This window comes from Microplitis demolitor, chromosome 8 (assembly GCF_026212275.2).
Source record: "Microplitis demolitor isolate Queensland-Clemson2020A chromosome 8, iyMicDemo2.1a, whole genome shotgun sequence".
Classification (NCBI taxonomy): domain Eukaryota; kingdom Metazoa; phylum Arthropoda; class Insecta; order Hymenoptera; family Braconidae; genus Microplitis; species Microplitis demolitor.
The window spans coordinates 19,323,989-19,340,451 of NC_068552.1; the positions used below are offsets into that span (position 1 = coordinate 19,323,989).

The following is a 16,463-nucleotide window of genomic DNA, read 5'->3' on the forward strand; positions in this document are numbered from 1 at the left end:
TACTTATTCATAAAAATTGTTAGGAAATTTTCTACTGGGTAACTTTTAGACATTTATTTTGTAAAATGTATGATTCAGAGCTTAATTAATTGGAGAAAAATATTTTATAAAAAAATAGTTAAAATTTTCTTAGATAAAATAAATCTTTATTCTTTGAATTTATCGACATTTGCATAAATTTCGGTAAATTTGTATTGTATTTAGTGGAAAATGGATCTAACGCATTGACGATAAAACTGTGAAGAAGGACATTGCGTTTTTCAGAACCTTAATCAATAAAATATTATACATTAGATGAGTTTTTGAAATTTTATAGTTATAAAATAGCGAACTTACGATACTAAATGTATCCATTGATAAAATATACAACTTCCCTGCCGTAACGGCGTTGGGTCTCACACTTTTCATAATTATAATGCTCAGGAGCTTTTGATGATAACAAGGCAGATCATACCATTTAGATTCATAACTAAGTAATCAAAATTTATAATTAGAAATTTCAGTATAACAATATATGTCTTTTTTTTTTCGGAAAAAAATCTTAACTTTTTTTTCACAAGACGCCGAAATCTTTAGTAAAAAAAATTTTTGAACTTGTTGTAGTTTAATAATTCACTACAAATTACTTACATGGCGTGAAAAACTTTTTCACTTTGTGTAATGAGTATTTGTCCTTGAAAACTGTTGTAGAAAAGATGAAAAAGGGAACCCATTGTAAATGCACTAAATTTAATGGCCTCATCGGGTTCATTCATTTTTATAACCGTCTATATATTTTTCAATTATTGTAAATTAAAGTATGTAATTCAAAAGTGAATTTTTTTTTTATTTATTCTTTACCAGCCACAATAGTTTTTATAACAGAAAATATTTATTATTAATTACAAAAGTAGCATTAATTAATCAATAAATTTATTTTTGTGTCTATGAATTAATTTTGTCTGGTAAATTAATAAAAAAAAAAAATAATAATAATAATCGTACCGTCATCCCAGTAACAGTAAGTATTATTAAATTAAGACCTAGGACTATGAGCCATGCTATATTTATGGATGTATCCAATTCCGAAGTAAATCTAATAAAAAAAAAAAATTTTGCAAAAAATAAATATTTGATTTATTGTAAAAAATATTAAAAATCTATATAAATTTCTTACTCTAAACAATTTTGATGCATATGAACGCAGTGAATTATTTTCCTACGTATTCTTTCTAGTCGAATTTGATCATCTATTTTTTCAATTTTGTCTACATGTATTTTTTCTAAATATGTACTAAAGAAAAGCTTATTTAAATTGTTGAAGATTATTTATAATATTCGCTATATATATATATTTATATATATAGACGTAAAAAAATATTAGAGTGAATCGAAACCTGAGTATTTCTAACATTGCACAGGAATGATGAATAAATGTCCCAAGCATGTTATCAAAAAAAACGATGCTACCAACAGACAATGGAACAGTCAAGTATGTATGAATAAGAATTGGAACGTAATATTCATCCTGATCGACAAAATATTCCGTTTCATATAAATATATGAGATTACGAGTTTCGTTCAATGGTTTAATAATGTCCAAAATTTTAGGTATAGCCGGTGATGCCAAAAACAGTCCCAGTATTGGAAACATTGCAGCTATCGAGCATACATATACTCAAATTTCCCCATAATCAATCGCTCTCAAATAATTCTACCGAGTTTGATTAGCAAAACGAAATATTTTTTGTCATAACAATAATAAATAAATTAATTAATACCTGTGTAAGCAGATGTTATTTTTCGTACGCGTAGTAGCCATTTTTCCATTATGTTTTTGTCTTCTTGGCTTTTCAAATTTTTTCCATCGCGCTCTATCAGCGAAAATAAACGTTTTATCTAAAATGTCACACAATAATGCTCACAATAATTCCATTTATCACATAAAAGAAATTTTATAGTCCCAACGTACTAACAGAGTTATAATTAAATGTATAATTATAATATTTAACAAGACCCAGTAAATGGACACCGATCATGGGTATACATTGAATCATTCCATCAACGTCACCAAAATATTCAACGAATTTAATTGTCTGTAGAATCAAAAATTTTATTTACTTTATTAACATTACATAGTTAAATTTAAGTCGACAAATATATTAATCGTTTATTTGAGAAGCCCTATAAGTCAAGAAAACAAAATTTTTCAGGAAACACAAAAAACATTTTTCTGGAAAAATTTTTCATTGAAATAATAAATAAATAATTGAAGAAAATAATGTTTGCGATTCTGAAAAATATTCAAAAAAGAAAAATTCAATTTTTTAATTAAAACTACTTAAAAAAAATTATTTAAAGTTGATTGATTTATGGGGTTTCTCAACCAAACGGAAGAAAAAGTTATAAAATCATTGTTTTTTTAATTTTTCCACTCAAATAATTTATTAGACTGATAAAATGAAGTATATAATATGTATTCAAACTCTGAAACTCAGAAATTACAAAAAATAATAATTAATTTAAGTATTTTAATTATTCATATAATTTTTTCTTTTAAAAAAAAAAGCGCGAATTTTAAATAAAAAAGAAAAAAATTATTTCTTTAAAACTAAAACTGCATATGTTTATTTAAAAAACCCCATAAGTCATTGATTTATGGGGTTTCTCAATGAAATAAAATTTCTGTCACCCCGTTAATTGTTTTTTAAACACTGATTTGATGGATATTTTTATTAATTTCTATGGGGGTACATCCAAAGAACCCAAAAATGCAAAAAACCAAATTTCGAAAAAACATGACTTATGGGGTTTCTCAAATAAACGATTCATATGTGAATATATACATACATATATATATTTTTTAATACCTTAGGTGTTAAAATACTCAATACGCCCATTGTTATGAGGAACCGTATACTATTTTTTTGAAAATGTGACTGATATGGCCACTGTCCATAGCAAGTAAATATAAATTTATAATTTTTGAAATGACGGTTCTTCAAAATATCCATTGCCGTATTGTTACTTTTATTGAAATGTCAATGACAAACAAGCTACTCTGTTGTCTCGACTTAGTAGTTATTATCTTAGTTAAAAATTCTGTTAGAAATCAGTTACTCTGGCTTTTCGCTATACTGCGCAGTCTCTTGCATTAATTTTTAATTACTCAAGTTTCTTGTTAACCATAAACGTATATACGTCTCGATTTTGACTTCAAACGGATGATAAATCAAAAGACACGCAGGTAAATTCGCTGAAAAATTCAAATAATTTAAATAGTCCACCGTTTTCCTTGTCAAACTCTTAAGTTCAATCATTCTGCTCACAGTTGATGTTAAATAATGTTTCAGTTTTTAAATCTCATTGCTGAAATTTTTAAAAAAATAATTGTTCTCTTTTCTGTTACTTTACCTTTTATTCCTCTTTACTAAAGACAAAATACTTTCTCAACATTGATACAGATTATAAAAAAAAATCTATCTGTTGTGAAAATATGAAGAAATAACAAATATAAAAAAAATTTATGTTGCTATAAAATATAATGTATCAAAAATAATATTTATAATTTTGTTAAAAAAAGTGGTATTGAAAAATAGATATATTTAATTTACAATCAATGCTTATATAAACAGTATAATTATCGAGTCGATGACAGGACAGTAAAAAATGACATTGCTTTTTGGATTACCTAAAAATAATAAATTTATTTATTATAATAATGACCATTAGAAAAAAAATATAAAATTTATTACCATGCTAAATGTATCCATGGATAATACAAATTTTTTTCCTGCAGTAACTGTACAGGGTTTCAAACTTTTCATCATTATTGGAATTAGAAGTCGTTGGTACTGAGGAGGAATATTATACCATTGGGACAAATAACTAAATAAAATTAAAAACAGATATATTAATTAATTTTTTATATTGAGTTTTATTCCATGTTAATATAAAAAATAAAAATCATAACACATACACGGCATGAAAAACTCTTTCACTTTGTTGTATCAGTTCTTGGCCCTGAAAACTCGTATAAAAAAGGTGGAAAACGGCACCAATAGTAAATGCAAAAAATTTAAATGCTTCATTCGGTTGATCTAGTTTCATAGCAGTCTGTAAGTACTCGAAAATTTTTCATTGTTTTTTTATTGTCATGCTCAAAAATTTTTACAAATTAGAAAAAATATGTGTGTAGATTCTTACCACCATTCCAGTTATAGAAATTATAGTTAAATTATAAAACAAAACTATTAGCCAAGCAAATGAAACTGATGATTCTAAATCATTTGCAAATCTGAAAATTAAAATAATTGTTAATATTATTTAGATATTGTAAAGTCAGATGGGGAGAGTACCAGAAAAATTTTTTTTTAGTCGTTTTATTCATAAATTATATTTTTGACTTGAAATTTATCAAAAAATCATATTTTGGAAACGTAATTAAAAATTTGAATTTTTTTCTTTACGCTTTTCTGTTTTCGTTGTTCGGGAAAAAAATTTTCTGACTGAAATAAAAATTTTTATTCACCTCAAAGCATTTTTGTGCATATCAACACACCGGATTATGCTTTTACGTATTTTACGAGAATGTTTTTCAGCATTAATTATAGTTATTTTACTAACGTCATATTTAATATTTTCCAAATATGTACTGAAAGAATTTGCTATGTCATTAATAAAAAATATTTAATATCAGACAAATTCAAATTACATGTAAATAATATTTTTTACCTGAGTATTTCAAATATTGCACATGCGTGAGCGACATTTGTTGCGAGCATGTTGTCAAAATAAACAATTACAGCCAATGAAAATGGTACAGTCATATATGCATGTATCAATATATGAACGTAGTATTTATCTTGATCGACAAAATATTCTGTTTGATATAAATATATTCTTCCACGGGGTTCATTCAATGGAGCAATCATGTCCATAAGTTTTGGAAACACCGGAGATGAAAGATACAATACGAGGATTGAAAACATAGCAGCTGAATATGTAAAATAATTTTCAAATATTTAATTACATTTTTTATTATTATAAAATTTAATTACTGATCTTTCTTACTTCCGAGTGGTTTCGCTTATTTATTTTTATAGAATTAATCAGATAAAATTACATGTATGCATATATAATTAGTATATTAATGTATGACATTAAATTTGAAAAATGGCTTATTAACGTATTGAAATTTTCTATGATTTTAGAAAAATCGCAAGTCATTTTCCAATACTTTTAAAACCAACTTATCTAGATATTTGTTGAATTCCTGGTATTTAAATACACTGTAAAAAACGGAAATAAATTCGAAGTGATTACGGCTTTTATTTAAATCCGAATTCACTCCGATCTGGAGTGAGTTTCGCTCCAAGGTGATTAAGTAAATAACAAATCATCGGTTCCAGATTTACTTCAGATCTAATTCCCATTAATTTTGAAAATTTTTTAGTGTAAAAATATTTGAATTTAGTAAATATATAAACGAAGTTTTTCGAAAGTACTTCTACTGGAAATTGTATGTTATACTTATTGATAACTCATACTTGTATAACTCAATGAAATTTTTCGTATGTGCTCTAACCATTTTTTCATTATTTTAACATCTTGATCAGCTGTCAATTTTTTTCCGTCTCGATCAATAAGAACAAATAAATGGTTTACCTATTCATAAATATACATTATTATGTTTAATAATAAACCACAATTGGATATTCAGGGCACGATGAGGTACTTCGGGAATTATGTTTTTGAAAAATTTTTTTTTATCAAAATTTTGCATTTATTTGAATTTATCAAAAATTTTGAGTAAAATGGAGCATTCGAGTCATCTAGAAAACATTAGGTAACAAATTTTTTTCTGGTTCTCCATTTTGTCTAAAAAACTTTTTTTTTTTTTACTAAAACTATTGAAAAGTGATGACAAATTCGTTAAAATTACATCATCAAATTTTATACAGCCAATTACCCGCATTTGTGTACCCCTTCGTGTTCTGTTTTCTCTTCGTCTTTCTCTACCATAAAAAATTAAATTATCACGCGTCAATAAATTATAATTTTATAAATAACTAAAAATAAAAAAAAAAAAAATTTGTTGTTGAAATACCTTTTTCTCATTGAATATCCAATTGAAATATTTTGTAAGACTCACTAAATGAAGAATCACCATCGGTAAACATTCAATAACTTCATCAACATCTTTAATACTTTCAATTAATTTGATCATCTATTTCAGCCACATTTATTTATTTACTTATCTATTTTCATTTATCAATAAGTATTAATACATATTTAGTGCTGACAATTACCTTTGGTGTTATGATACTGAAAATAGCCAAGAGTACAACAAAACGTGCACAATATCGTTGACAGGGTGATTGAGAAGGCCACTGTCCCAGGACAAGGAGAGCGATTTTGAATTCTCGAAAGTGACGACTTTGTAGGATATTCATTTCACTGTACTTTTGATAATACGACTTTTAGATGGATGTCTGAAGCTTAATGTCCATTTACATTATTATAATTTAAACAGCTTTGTGTCTACCCTTCAGATGTTAATGGCGACAGTCTCATAATAATAATGTTATATGACATGCGATTCGTAAATAATTAATTAGCTCGAGCGTTTGATGGATGGAGAATAAATTAATTTATTATGATTTTCTTTACTCTTATCTACCTCTTTACAAATCACGCTATTCTTGATTACGTTTTTCAAAGCCAATCATAATATTATTTTCTTCTTAAAATTAAATTCGTCGAGACTATTACCAAAAAAAATTTTTTTTAATCATCTATTGGAAAATAAGCAAATAGTATACATCATCTGGTAAAATTTATATTTGTTATCAGAATGTTACAGTAAGTAATTTGATTTTTTTTTCTACATGTTCTGATGATGATATTTTGATAGGTTTATTTATTTTCTTATTTTTTATAACAAATATTTTTTAGAAATAATATGATATCAATAAAAACAATTGTATCACTTTTTGTCGAAGTTGTATTGCCAGTTGCTTTCAACGCATTGACGAGAGGACCGTGAAGAACGACATTGCCTTTTGAATTACCTTTTTGATAATATATAAAACAATTGGGTAAGTCGTCAATATTATTTTTATAATGAACAATCATGTTAGTTTGTTTTAATTAATTAGAGCAATGGTTATTGAAAGTGAACTTACAGAACTGAATGTATCTAGAGATAAAATATATACTTTTCCGGCAGATATTCTGCAAGGTGTCACACTTCTCATCATTATTGGAATAAGAAGTTTTTTATAAAAAAGCGGAATATTATACCACTCGGATAAATAACTATAAAAATTTATTTATTTAGTATTTTAGATTTAAAATTAGGATAAATAACGATAATAATAATAATAATAATAATAATTATAATAATAATAATAATTATAATAATAATAATAATAATAATAATAATAATGAAAAGGTGAAAAAATAACTGACGTCGAATAAAAAACCGCTTCACTTTCTTCTATAAGCAGTTGGCCTTGGAAACTTGTGAAAAAAAGATGAAAAACATGGCCTATGGAAAATGCTATAAATTTAATTGCTTCACTTGTTTGATTTAGTTTCATTACTGTCTATAATTATGAAAATATTTTTTTTATTAATCCTAATAACTACAGAAAAGATGTGGAAAAATTTATTTACTTTTATATGTTGAAAAATCATTTTTTAAAATTAAGATTGCTTTGAAGGTTATTTCGATTGAAAAATAAATTCGGGTAAAAGACATTTTCCCGATAGTAAAAGTCCATGTTTTCATTTTTAAAAACTCTTCATTTTTTTTAACCTAAATGTGATGGAGAAAAAAATTCAGACCCCCGTAAATAAAAAACATGAACCTTTTTCTATCCAGTATTCGTCGAAAAATTATTATCCTACACTATAATTATTATTATGAACCTCAATATAGAGATTTTTATTTTATACTATAATAGAATTATTAATTCCTAATTTAGAATAATAATATTTACAACAATTTATCAACAAGTTTTAAGTGTATAAAATATTTTTTAGTGTAGCATTATAATTTTTTAGTGACTCGACTTTTTATTTCAAGTTTGGTCGACAGCATAATAAAAATTCATAAATTTATTAATTTTTCAATTTTTTTTAAAGTAAAAAATTTTTTTCCATTTCTTTCTTTATAAAATATATATGTAATATATATATTTATATATTGGTAAATAAACTAACCGCCATTCCAGTAAAAGTGAGCGCTATTAGACAATAAGTTAGTAATATAAGCCAAGCAATATTGTAAGACGCTTCTAGTGCATTGGCAAATCTAAAAAACCAAAAAATAAAAATTTATTAAAAAAAAAAACTGTGTACAAGTAGTTAAAAATCAGTGTTTTTACTTACTCTAATGTATTTCTGTGCATATCAATGCAATGCATGATTTTTTTGCGAATTTTATTAGATATTTCTTCATCATTCAATTGTGTGTTATAAATATCGACATGTATTGTTTCTAAATATGTTCTAGGAAGGAGGAAAAACAATAATTTCAGTAAAGTACATGGAAGTAAAATTTTCCAAGTAACCTATAAGTAATTGATACCTGAGTACTTTGAACATAGCGCAAGCATGGTGTACGTGTGTTCCAAGTAAAATATCAAAATACACAAGAACAGTTACAGAAATTGGAACAGTCATGTATGCATGTATCAGTATATGAACGTAGTATACTTCTTGATCAACATAATATTCCGTTTGGTACAAGTATATGAGAGGACGAGATTCATTCAATGGACTGATTGCGTCCATTATTTTCGGGATTGCTGGCGATACGAGATACAATGCGAGGATTGAAAACATGGCAGCTAAATTCTCAGGTAGGAAAAAATACTCGAGTAATATGAAATTTGATAATTATGACTTTATCACATAAAAAAAAAATTTACTTAAAGTAGACTTTTTTTTACACTGTCAAAATATTTTTAATGTTTAGGGATAATTGACCTGGAAATTTAATAAAATTCATCAACTTTACATGAATATCAAAATGTTCACATTATTAAAAGTAATTAGAGTAGTCTTTAATGAAAATACAATGCTACTATTTAAAAATATATTTTCTATGTAATTAATCAAGATATCGGATTAGATTTACATTGAAAAAATTTTAAACGTACAGTATTGATGTTTTTCTTTCAAATCTTGATTAGTTTTTGATAATTATGCGTTATTAAATTCTTGCTATAGAATTGCAAGTCTTTAGAAACTAATTATTAGTGAAAAAAATTTTTAGTTGATGATAATAAAATAAATTGTAATTCAAATTTTTGTGACTTGAAAATTTAACGTTATCTAAAATCAAGATTTAAATTTCGAATAAAATTTTTGACAGCGTATGTGACTAAAATTAAATAACTATTTTCTGTTTTTAAAAAACAATTCATACTTGCGTAAGCGGTCGTAATACTTTTTATACGTTTTAACCATACCGTCATAATCTCAACATCTTGATAACTTTCCAGAGTCTTTCCGTCCCGTTCGATAATAATTAGAAGCTTTTTGAACTGTGCCAATTCAAATTTTAGGATTAAAGTACATTAATTTTAATTTATTACTAATAAATTTGAATACCTTATCCGCATTAAATATCCAGTTTAAATATTTAGTGAGACTTGCCAGGTGAACAAATATCATAGGTAGACATTCGATAACTCCATCTATATCTCTGATTACTTCAAAAAATTTAATCATCTATACCATCCACAAAGTTTAGGGTTATTCGTTTACTTTTTACATAGTTAGTGAAATATAATAAATTTATCATATCCAACTGTTACCTTTGGTGTCAGTATACTAAAAATTGCTAATAATACAAGAAAACGTGCGCAATATCGTTGTAGGGGTGACTGCGAAGGCCATTGTCCAAGAAGGGTGAGTACGACTTTGAATTCTCTAAAGTGACGACTTTTTATAATATTCATTTTTGTACGGTGTCTATACTACGACTAATATTTTGTTAGATCATAAGCTGAATTTTCATTTGAATAATTATTATTATCGGAGCTCGGTTCTCTATTCTGTATGATGTTTATGGCGACAGTGCCATAATAATAATAGTAATGAGATAGACGTATCAATAATTAATTAGCTCTATCTTTTGATGTGCGCGTAATATGTTTTACTTATTGTCAGCTTTAGTATTGCCTTCACATTAAAAATCACGCTATTCTTGAGAACTTCCAAACATGTCGTCATTTTATTACTTATCTTTTTCCGAAATAATAATTTCCAAGTTCACAATTAATCAACTTCATGTTCCTCGGTTTTACTTTTAGTGAATCATTATTTAACAAATTATTCTATGGAATATGAAGCAATGAGTTTGATTCTTTTTTATAAATTTGAAATTATTTAAATGGGAAATTAAAAATATTAAATTGACACTTTGAAACAATTAGTCATTAGTATTTTCGAAAATTGTCAAGTAATTTATTAATTATGTTTATTTACTATTTTTTTTAACAAATGTTTTTTAAGAACAATCCAATAACAATATTAATAAAAACAATTGTATCACTTTTTGTCGAAGTTGTTTTGCCAGTTGCTTTCAACGCATTGACGAGAGGACCGTGAAAAAAGACATTGCCTTTTGAATTACCTTTTTGATAATATATAAAACAATTGGGTTAGTCGTCAATACGATTTTAAAAATGAACAATCATGTTAGTTTGTTTTAATTAATTAGAGCAATGGTTATTGAAAGTGAACTTACGGAACTGAATGTATCCATTGACAAAATATATACTTTTCCAGCAGATATTCTGCAGGGTGTCATACTTCTCACCATTATTGGGATGAGAAGTTTTTTATAAAAAAGCGGCATATTGTACCACTCCGAACTATAACTACAGAATTTTATTAATTTAGTGTTTGAGATTCAAAATTAAGATAATAAATGATAACAATAATAATCATTGTGAAAAAGTATGAAAATTACTGACGTTGAATAGAAAATCGCTTCACTCTTTTCTATGAGCAGTTGACCTTGAAAACTTGTGAAAAAAAGATGAAAAATGTGCCCTGAAGAAAATGCTATGAATTTTATTGCTTCACTTGTTTCTTTCAGTTTTAATACGGTCTATAAATTTTTTAGATAATTTTTTTTTTTTTTTTTCAATTCCGAAATGTTCAAATTTTGACTAAGAAACTCACCGCCGTTCCAGTGAAAGTAAGTCCCACAAGACAAATAGTCAGTAATACAAACCATGCAGTACTATAGGATGCGTCCATTTCATCCGCAAATCTGATATAAAAAAAAAAAAATTATGTAAAAAAGTACAAACAGAAAATTTCAATTTTACTCACTCTAATGTATTTTTGTGCATATGAACACAATGAATGATTTTATCGGACTTCGCTTTATCACTTATTTCTGTGTTACAAATACTGACATGTACTGATTGTAAATATGTCCTAGGATGCCGAAAAATATATTTTGATAAAATTCAAATAGACGAAATTACCAAAAAAGACACTATAATGATTATTTGATCATACCTGAGTATTTCAAACATAGCGCAGGCATGGAAAACATGTGTGCCAAGTAAAATATCAAAATATATAAGAATTCCCATGGAAACAGGAACAGTCATATATGCATGCATTAATATAAGAACGTAGTATTTTTCTTGATCAACAAAATATTCTGTTTCATACAGATTAATTAGCGGCCTAGACTCATTCAACGGATTAACAAAGTCCATTATTTTTGGGATTGCTGGCGAAACAAGAAACAATCCGAGGATTGAAAACATGGCGGCTAAATTTTCAGGTAGGATCAATATTCAAAGTAGTATGTAATTAAAAAATACTAATTTTATAATGTCAAAAAAAAAAATTGACTAGTAGTTGTATTTTTTTTGTACATTACCAAAGTTCAATAATTTTTGTTCTAAAAATCAATGCATACTTGTGTAAGCAGTCGTAATGCTTTTTATCCGTCTTAACCAGTCATCCATGATCTCAATATCTTGACGAACTTGTAAACTATTTCCGTCGCGTTCGATAAGATCGATTAAATTTTTGAACTGTGCCCATAAAAATTTGAAAATTTCAGTACGTTGACTTTTACTAATTATCATTTAAAAAACAGAAAAGTTAAATTAAATTACCTTGTCGGCATTAAGTATCCAGTTGAAATATTTAGTAAGACTTGTAAGATGGACAAATATCATGGGTAGACATTCAATAACTCCATCGATGTCGTTAATTACTACAATACATTTGATTATCTATATCATCCACAAAGTTTAGGGTTATTCGTTTACTTTTTACATAGTTAGTGAAATATAATAAATTTATTATATCCAACTGTTACCTTTGGTGTCAATATACTAAAAATTGCTAATAATACAAGAAAACGTGCGCAATATCGTTGTAGGGGTGACTGCGAAGGCCATTGTCCAAGAAGGGTGAGTACGACTTTGAATTCTCTAAAGTGACGACTTTTTATAATATTCATTTTTGTACGGTGTCTATACTACGACTAATATTTTGTTAGATCATAAGCTGAATTTTCATTTGAATAATTATTATTATCGGAGCTCGGTTCTCTATTCTGTATGATGTTTATGGCGACAGTGCCATAATAATAATAGTAATGAGGTAGACCTATTAATAATTAATTAGCTCTATCTTTTGATGTGCGCGGAATATGTTTTAGTTATTGTCAGCTTTAGTATTGCCTTCACATTAAATATCACGCGATTTTTAGAAACTTCAGTTTTTGAATCTCGTGTCTTATAACTATTCAGACTAAATGATATTAATAGTGACAAATTTTACATGTATATAAAATTATTAGAATATATACATTTTAAACAGGATGGCACTCATCAGTGAGAGTGATTTTTAATATCAGTAATAGTCTGAGTGATTTTGTAAAATTTTTCATATATTTTCAAGGTAAAATGATATTTATAAACGGATTTAAGATATAATTAACTTTTGTGGATACTTTAAAGTTTGTCATGAGGTTATTTACGAAAATTTACATCGTAATGATGTTTTTTATATTCATAATGTTTCAAACTATGGTATAAAGTCTCCACAAATAGTGCAGTATCAAAAACAGGTGCCTCTACCATATGCTAATTTTACTAAAAAATAATTATAATTTCATTTTCAGTCGGCACAAATATTGATATTTTTCGTATATAAATTTATATTATTATCTAACAATTGTTGGCTGTAAAAAAATTTTTAAATTATTGACTTTATTAATCAGCCGAAAATGTTCCAGTGTCGAAAAAATTTATCAGATTTTTTTTTCACAGTTTTCCGGACTGGTTTGTTGGAAAAAACATTTTTGTCGAAGGAAGCTTAATCAGTATACTTCCATATGTAATTAGTATATTTCCACTCATTTACTTGTACCAGCAATTATCGCATTGATGACAGAACAGTGAAAAAAGACATGGCGTTTTTGAGTACCTCATTAAATAAAACAAAACATATATAGTTTTTGAATTAATTACCAAGTCAGATAATGGACTTACAATACTGAATGTACCTAATGATAAAATGTACAATTTTCCTGCGGTAAGTGTACTTGGTTTTGCACTTCTCATTATTATAATACTGAGCAGTTTTTGGTCATAACAAGTAAGATCATACCATTTGGATTCATAACTGTAAGAATTTTTTATTTTGTAGTTCAAAAACTTAATTTAAAGAAAAAAAAAGCTTATAGATTATGGTATTGGCGGGTAATAAGGCCTAGCTAAGGGAGATTTTTAATAGTCGAAAATATTGCATTTAGTTATCGAAATGTATTATAAATCTTTATTTCAATACATTAGCCATAAAATATGATGAAGCAGTGGTAATTTATTAGACTAAATATTCAAGTTGTACATACATAGCATGAAAAACTCGTTCACTTTGTTGTAATAGTTCTTGGCCTTGAAAACTCGTGTAAAAAAGATGAAAAACTGCGCCGATAGTAAATGCAAAAAATTTAAATGCTTCACTCGGTTGATTCAACTTCATGACTGTCTATAAGTATTAAAAAATAATTTATTCTTAACTATTAGTACAGGGAATTTAAATATCGCATAAAAAATTTATTTTCATGGATACGAAAAAATTCTTACCACCGTACCCGTTACAGAAATTATAGTCAAACTATAAAATAATATTATTAGCCAAGCTAATGAAACTGAAGATTCCAATTTATTTGAAAATCTAAATATTTCAACAATCATAAAAATAATTTATTAAAATAGTTTAGTAAAACAATAATAAACTTACTGCAAAATATCTTTATGCATTTTTATACAGTGTACTATGTAATGGCGTACTGCATGGGACATTTTTTTATCACCTCTTGTAGTTATTTTTCGAGCGTTAATGTTTTCTAAATAAGTACTGTAAAAATGTAACTTTAATGGAAAATTTTATATTTTGTAAATAAAAGGTAAATATTAAAATATGAATACACGGTTAAAAAATATTAAGGCCCTTAAGATTTACCTGAGTATCTCGAACATGGCACAAGCATGATGGACCTTCGTTCCGAGGACGTTATCGAAGTATACGAGAACAGCCACTGAAATAGGCACAGTCATATATGCATGTATCAAGATATGAAGGTAATACTCTTGTTGATCGATGAAATACTCTGTCTGATATAAATATATCCGTTCACGGGTTCTATTCAGCGGTGAGACCATGTCCAAAATTATTGGAATACCCGGTGATGCAAGATATAATATGAGAATTGAAAACATGGCAGCTACACAGATATATACGAGTGTTTTCACTCGATTAGAATTGTAAAATTTGCGATAGAATTCGGGTGGGGGACAAAATAAGGTTTTTAAGGAAATACTGATTTCTATTAAATTTTTTTTTTTTTTTATGATATTCTAAATAAATAGAAATAATTTCTGAAAATTTAAATTTCCATAATTACTTGATGACAAGGAAGAAAATAAATTTTTTACTAGTTTTTATCATAAAACAAAAGTCATTAACATTTTTTTGCAAAATTAAAATTTTTCAAAAACATTAAAAAATTCAAAATAATGCTTAATTGTATTGATTCCAGATTTTAGTCGCAAAACATTTTACAGTATGTTGTAAATGTAAAATAATAGTTCATACTTGAATAATTAGTTGAAACAGTGCTTATACGCTGCAGCCATTTGTTCATAATTTCAACATCTCGATCTAATTTCAAAGCCTTTCCATCACGATCGATCAGTACAAACAAATTATTTACCTATTGTAAAAATATATTTATTTTGAAAAAAAAGCGATAATTTATTTTTAAAAAAATAACTACGGCTTAGATCATTTGTGCCTACTAATCAAGAAGCAATTTGTATACATTAATAAATTGAATTGAAATTTGTTATTAAAAAAAAAAAAAAATTTGAAATACCTTTTTTTCATTGAGTATCCAATTGAAATATTTTGTAAGACTGACTAAATGGAGAATTATCATCGGCAAGCATTCGATAATTCCATTGACATCGTCAATAACTTCAAAAAATTTGATTACCTACCACATCCATATTCATTTTTTTTTTTTGCGTTAATCAGTAAATAATTTCGTGTGCGCAGAGTATTACCTTTGGTGTCAATATGCTAAAAATGGCTAACAATATCACAAAACGTGCGCAAAATCGTTGTAATGGTGGCTGGGTCGGCCATTGTCCAAGGAGAGTGAGCACGACTTTGAATCCTCTATAGTGACGGCTTTGCAGAATGTTCATTTCAAATGTAAATTTCGACTGCGACTTATACTTTCAAATAATACTTCAAATCACAATCAACTTTAGTTCTAGAAAATACGTTAAGTATTCTCTTAGAACTTGGTCGCGACAGTCTCATGATTATAACAGACACAGAGAAACTGACATGTTAATAATTAATAAGCTATAGCTTGAGAATACAAGAGTTAGTAAGCGCTTATTTAGTTTTACAAACACGATATGCATCTCACGCGACTTATCACTGCCTGTAACTGCACTTAGTAATGACAGTTTTTGTAATAAAATTTTTTTCTGCAACAAGTTTTTATTCAAAAGCAAAATTACAACATATTTTTTAAAGAAGTTGGCAGTAAGTTTATTTTATATTTTTATAATTATCAATACTAAATATTTATTAATATAAATGTCAAAAACATACTTCTACATATTTACTAATTCATTGTCTATTAAATTTTTTACTATTACAATAATAATATATCACACTTTTCTAATTCTACAATTATTCATAACGCGTTTAACGCATTGATGACAGGAGAGTAAAAAAGGACATGGCTTTTTGAATTACCTAAAAAGTATGTTAAAATATAAATTTTAATTTCAAAGCAGTTTTAGCATTGAAACAGAATTTATTTAACCCTTGACAGCCGCATGTGGTGACTAGTCACCCCAGGCTTAAAAAAGTGAAATTAGGAACTTATTACCTTTCAGATA

At 26.7% G+C, this 16,463-nt stretch overlaps 4 protein-coding genes across 4 annotated transcripts; all 4 read right to left on the reverse strand.

The window, feature by feature from the left end:
* Positions 1 to 216: 216 nt before the first annotated feature.
* LOC128668485 (odorant receptor 4-like) lies at positions 217 to 1,720 on the reverse strand. Its single transcript, XM_053741591.1, has 5 exons — positions 1,377 to 1,720; positions 985 to 1,075; positions 631 to 767; positions 337 to 469; positions 217 to 267 (listed from the first exon to the last, which is right to left on the reverse strand). The coding sequence occupies exons 1-5, from the start codon at positions 1,631 to 1,633 to the stop codon at positions 217 to 219; spliced, it is 669 nt and encodes a 222-aa protein (XP_053597566.1). The 5' UTR covers positions 1,634 to 1,720.
* A 1,899-nt stretch (positions 1,721 to 3,619) lies between these two features.
* On the reverse strand, positions 3,620 to 6,434 carry LOC106693812 (uncharacterized). Its single transcript, XM_053741592.1, has 7 exons — positions 6,291 to 6,434; positions 6,089 to 6,208; positions 5,529 to 5,646; positions 4,714 to 4,975; positions 4,511 to 4,633; positions 3,735 to 3,867; positions 3,620 to 3,670 (listed from the first exon to the last, which is right to left on the reverse strand). Exons 1-7 carry the CDS (start codon positions 6,432 to 6,434, stop codon positions 3,620 to 3,622), a joined length of 951 nt encoding a protein of 316 aa, XP_053597567.1.
* Positions 6,435 to 7,001: 567 nt separating this feature from the next.
* Positions 7,002 to 9,723, reverse strand: LOC128668486 (odorant receptor 13a-like). The gene is made up of 8 exons (XM_053741593.1): positions 9,604 to 9,723; positions 9,462 to 9,536; positions 8,576 to 8,862; positions 8,377 to 8,496; positions 8,209 to 8,299; positions 7,453 to 7,589; positions 7,167 to 7,299; positions 7,002 to 7,052 (listed from the first exon to the last, which is right to left on the reverse strand). Exons 1-8 carry the CDS (start codon positions 9,721 to 9,723, stop codon positions 7,002 to 7,004), a joined length of 1,014 nt encoding a protein of 337 aa, XP_053597568.1.
* An 856-nt stretch (positions 9,724 to 10,579) lies between these two features.
* Positions 10,580 to 15,551, reverse strand: LOC128668487 (uncharacterized). Its single transcript, XM_053741594.1, has 10 exons — positions 15,543 to 15,551; positions 15,139 to 15,256; positions 14,506 to 14,767; positions 14,284 to 14,400; positions 14,127 to 14,217; positions 13,892 to 14,028; positions 11,185 to 11,275; positions 10,974 to 11,110; positions 10,745 to 10,877; positions 10,580 to 10,630 (listed from the first exon to the last, which is right to left on the reverse strand). Exons 1-10 carry the CDS (start codon positions 15,549 to 15,551, stop codon positions 10,580 to 10,582), a joined length of 1,146 nt encoding a protein of 381 aa, XP_053597569.1.
* Between the last annotated feature and the right edge of the window lie 912 nt (positions 15,552 to 16,463).

Bases quoted from the DNA above. Each gene is read 5' to 3' on its own strand.
- LOC128668485 (XM_053741591.1), bottom strand. From the start codon at position 1,633: ATGTTTCCAATACTGGGACTGTTTTTGGCATCACCGGCTATACCTAAA. The intron at 1,076-1,376 runs GTTTCGATTCAC...TTTTTTTATTAG, and splicing joins GCAATGTTAGAAATACTCAG to ATTTACTTCGGAATTGGATA. The intron at 470-630 runs GTAAGTAATTTG...TTGATTACTTAG, and splicing joins GAAAAAGTTTTTCACGCCAT to TTATGAATCTAAATGGTATG.
- LOC106693812 (XM_053741592.1), bottom strand. From the start codon at position 6,434: ATGAATATCCTACAAAGTCGTCACTTTCGAGAATTCAAAATCGCTCTC. The intron at 6,209-6,290 runs GTAATTGTCAGC...TGGCTGAAATAG, and splicing joins TCAGTATCATAACACCAAAG to ATGATCAAATTAATTGAAAG. The intron at 4,976-5,528 runs GTATGAGTTATC...TTACATATTCAG, and splicing joins AATTTCATTGAGTTATACAA to CTGCTATGTTTTCAATCCTC.
- LOC128668486 (XM_053741593.1), bottom strand. From the start codon at position 9,723: ATGATTAAATTTTTTGAAGTAATCAGAGATATAGATGGAGTTATCGAA. The intron at 8,863-9,461 runs GTATGGTTAAAA...ATATTACTCGAG, and splicing joins AAGATGTTGAGATTATGACG to TATTTTTTCCTACCTGAGAA. The intron at 8,497-8,575 runs GTATCAATTACT...CCTCCTTCCTAG, and splicing joins GCTATGTTCAAAGTACTCAG to AACATATTTAGAAACAATAC.
- LOC128668487 (XM_053741594.1), bottom strand. The intron at 10,878-10,973 runs GTCAGTAATTTT...AAAATTCTGTAG, and splicing joins GAAGCGATTTTCTATTCAAC to TTATAGTTCGGAGTGGTACA. The intron at 10,631-10,744 runs GTAAGTTCACTT...ATTATCAAAAAG, and splicing joins CAATGGATACATTCAGTTCC to GTAATTCAAAAGGCAATGTC.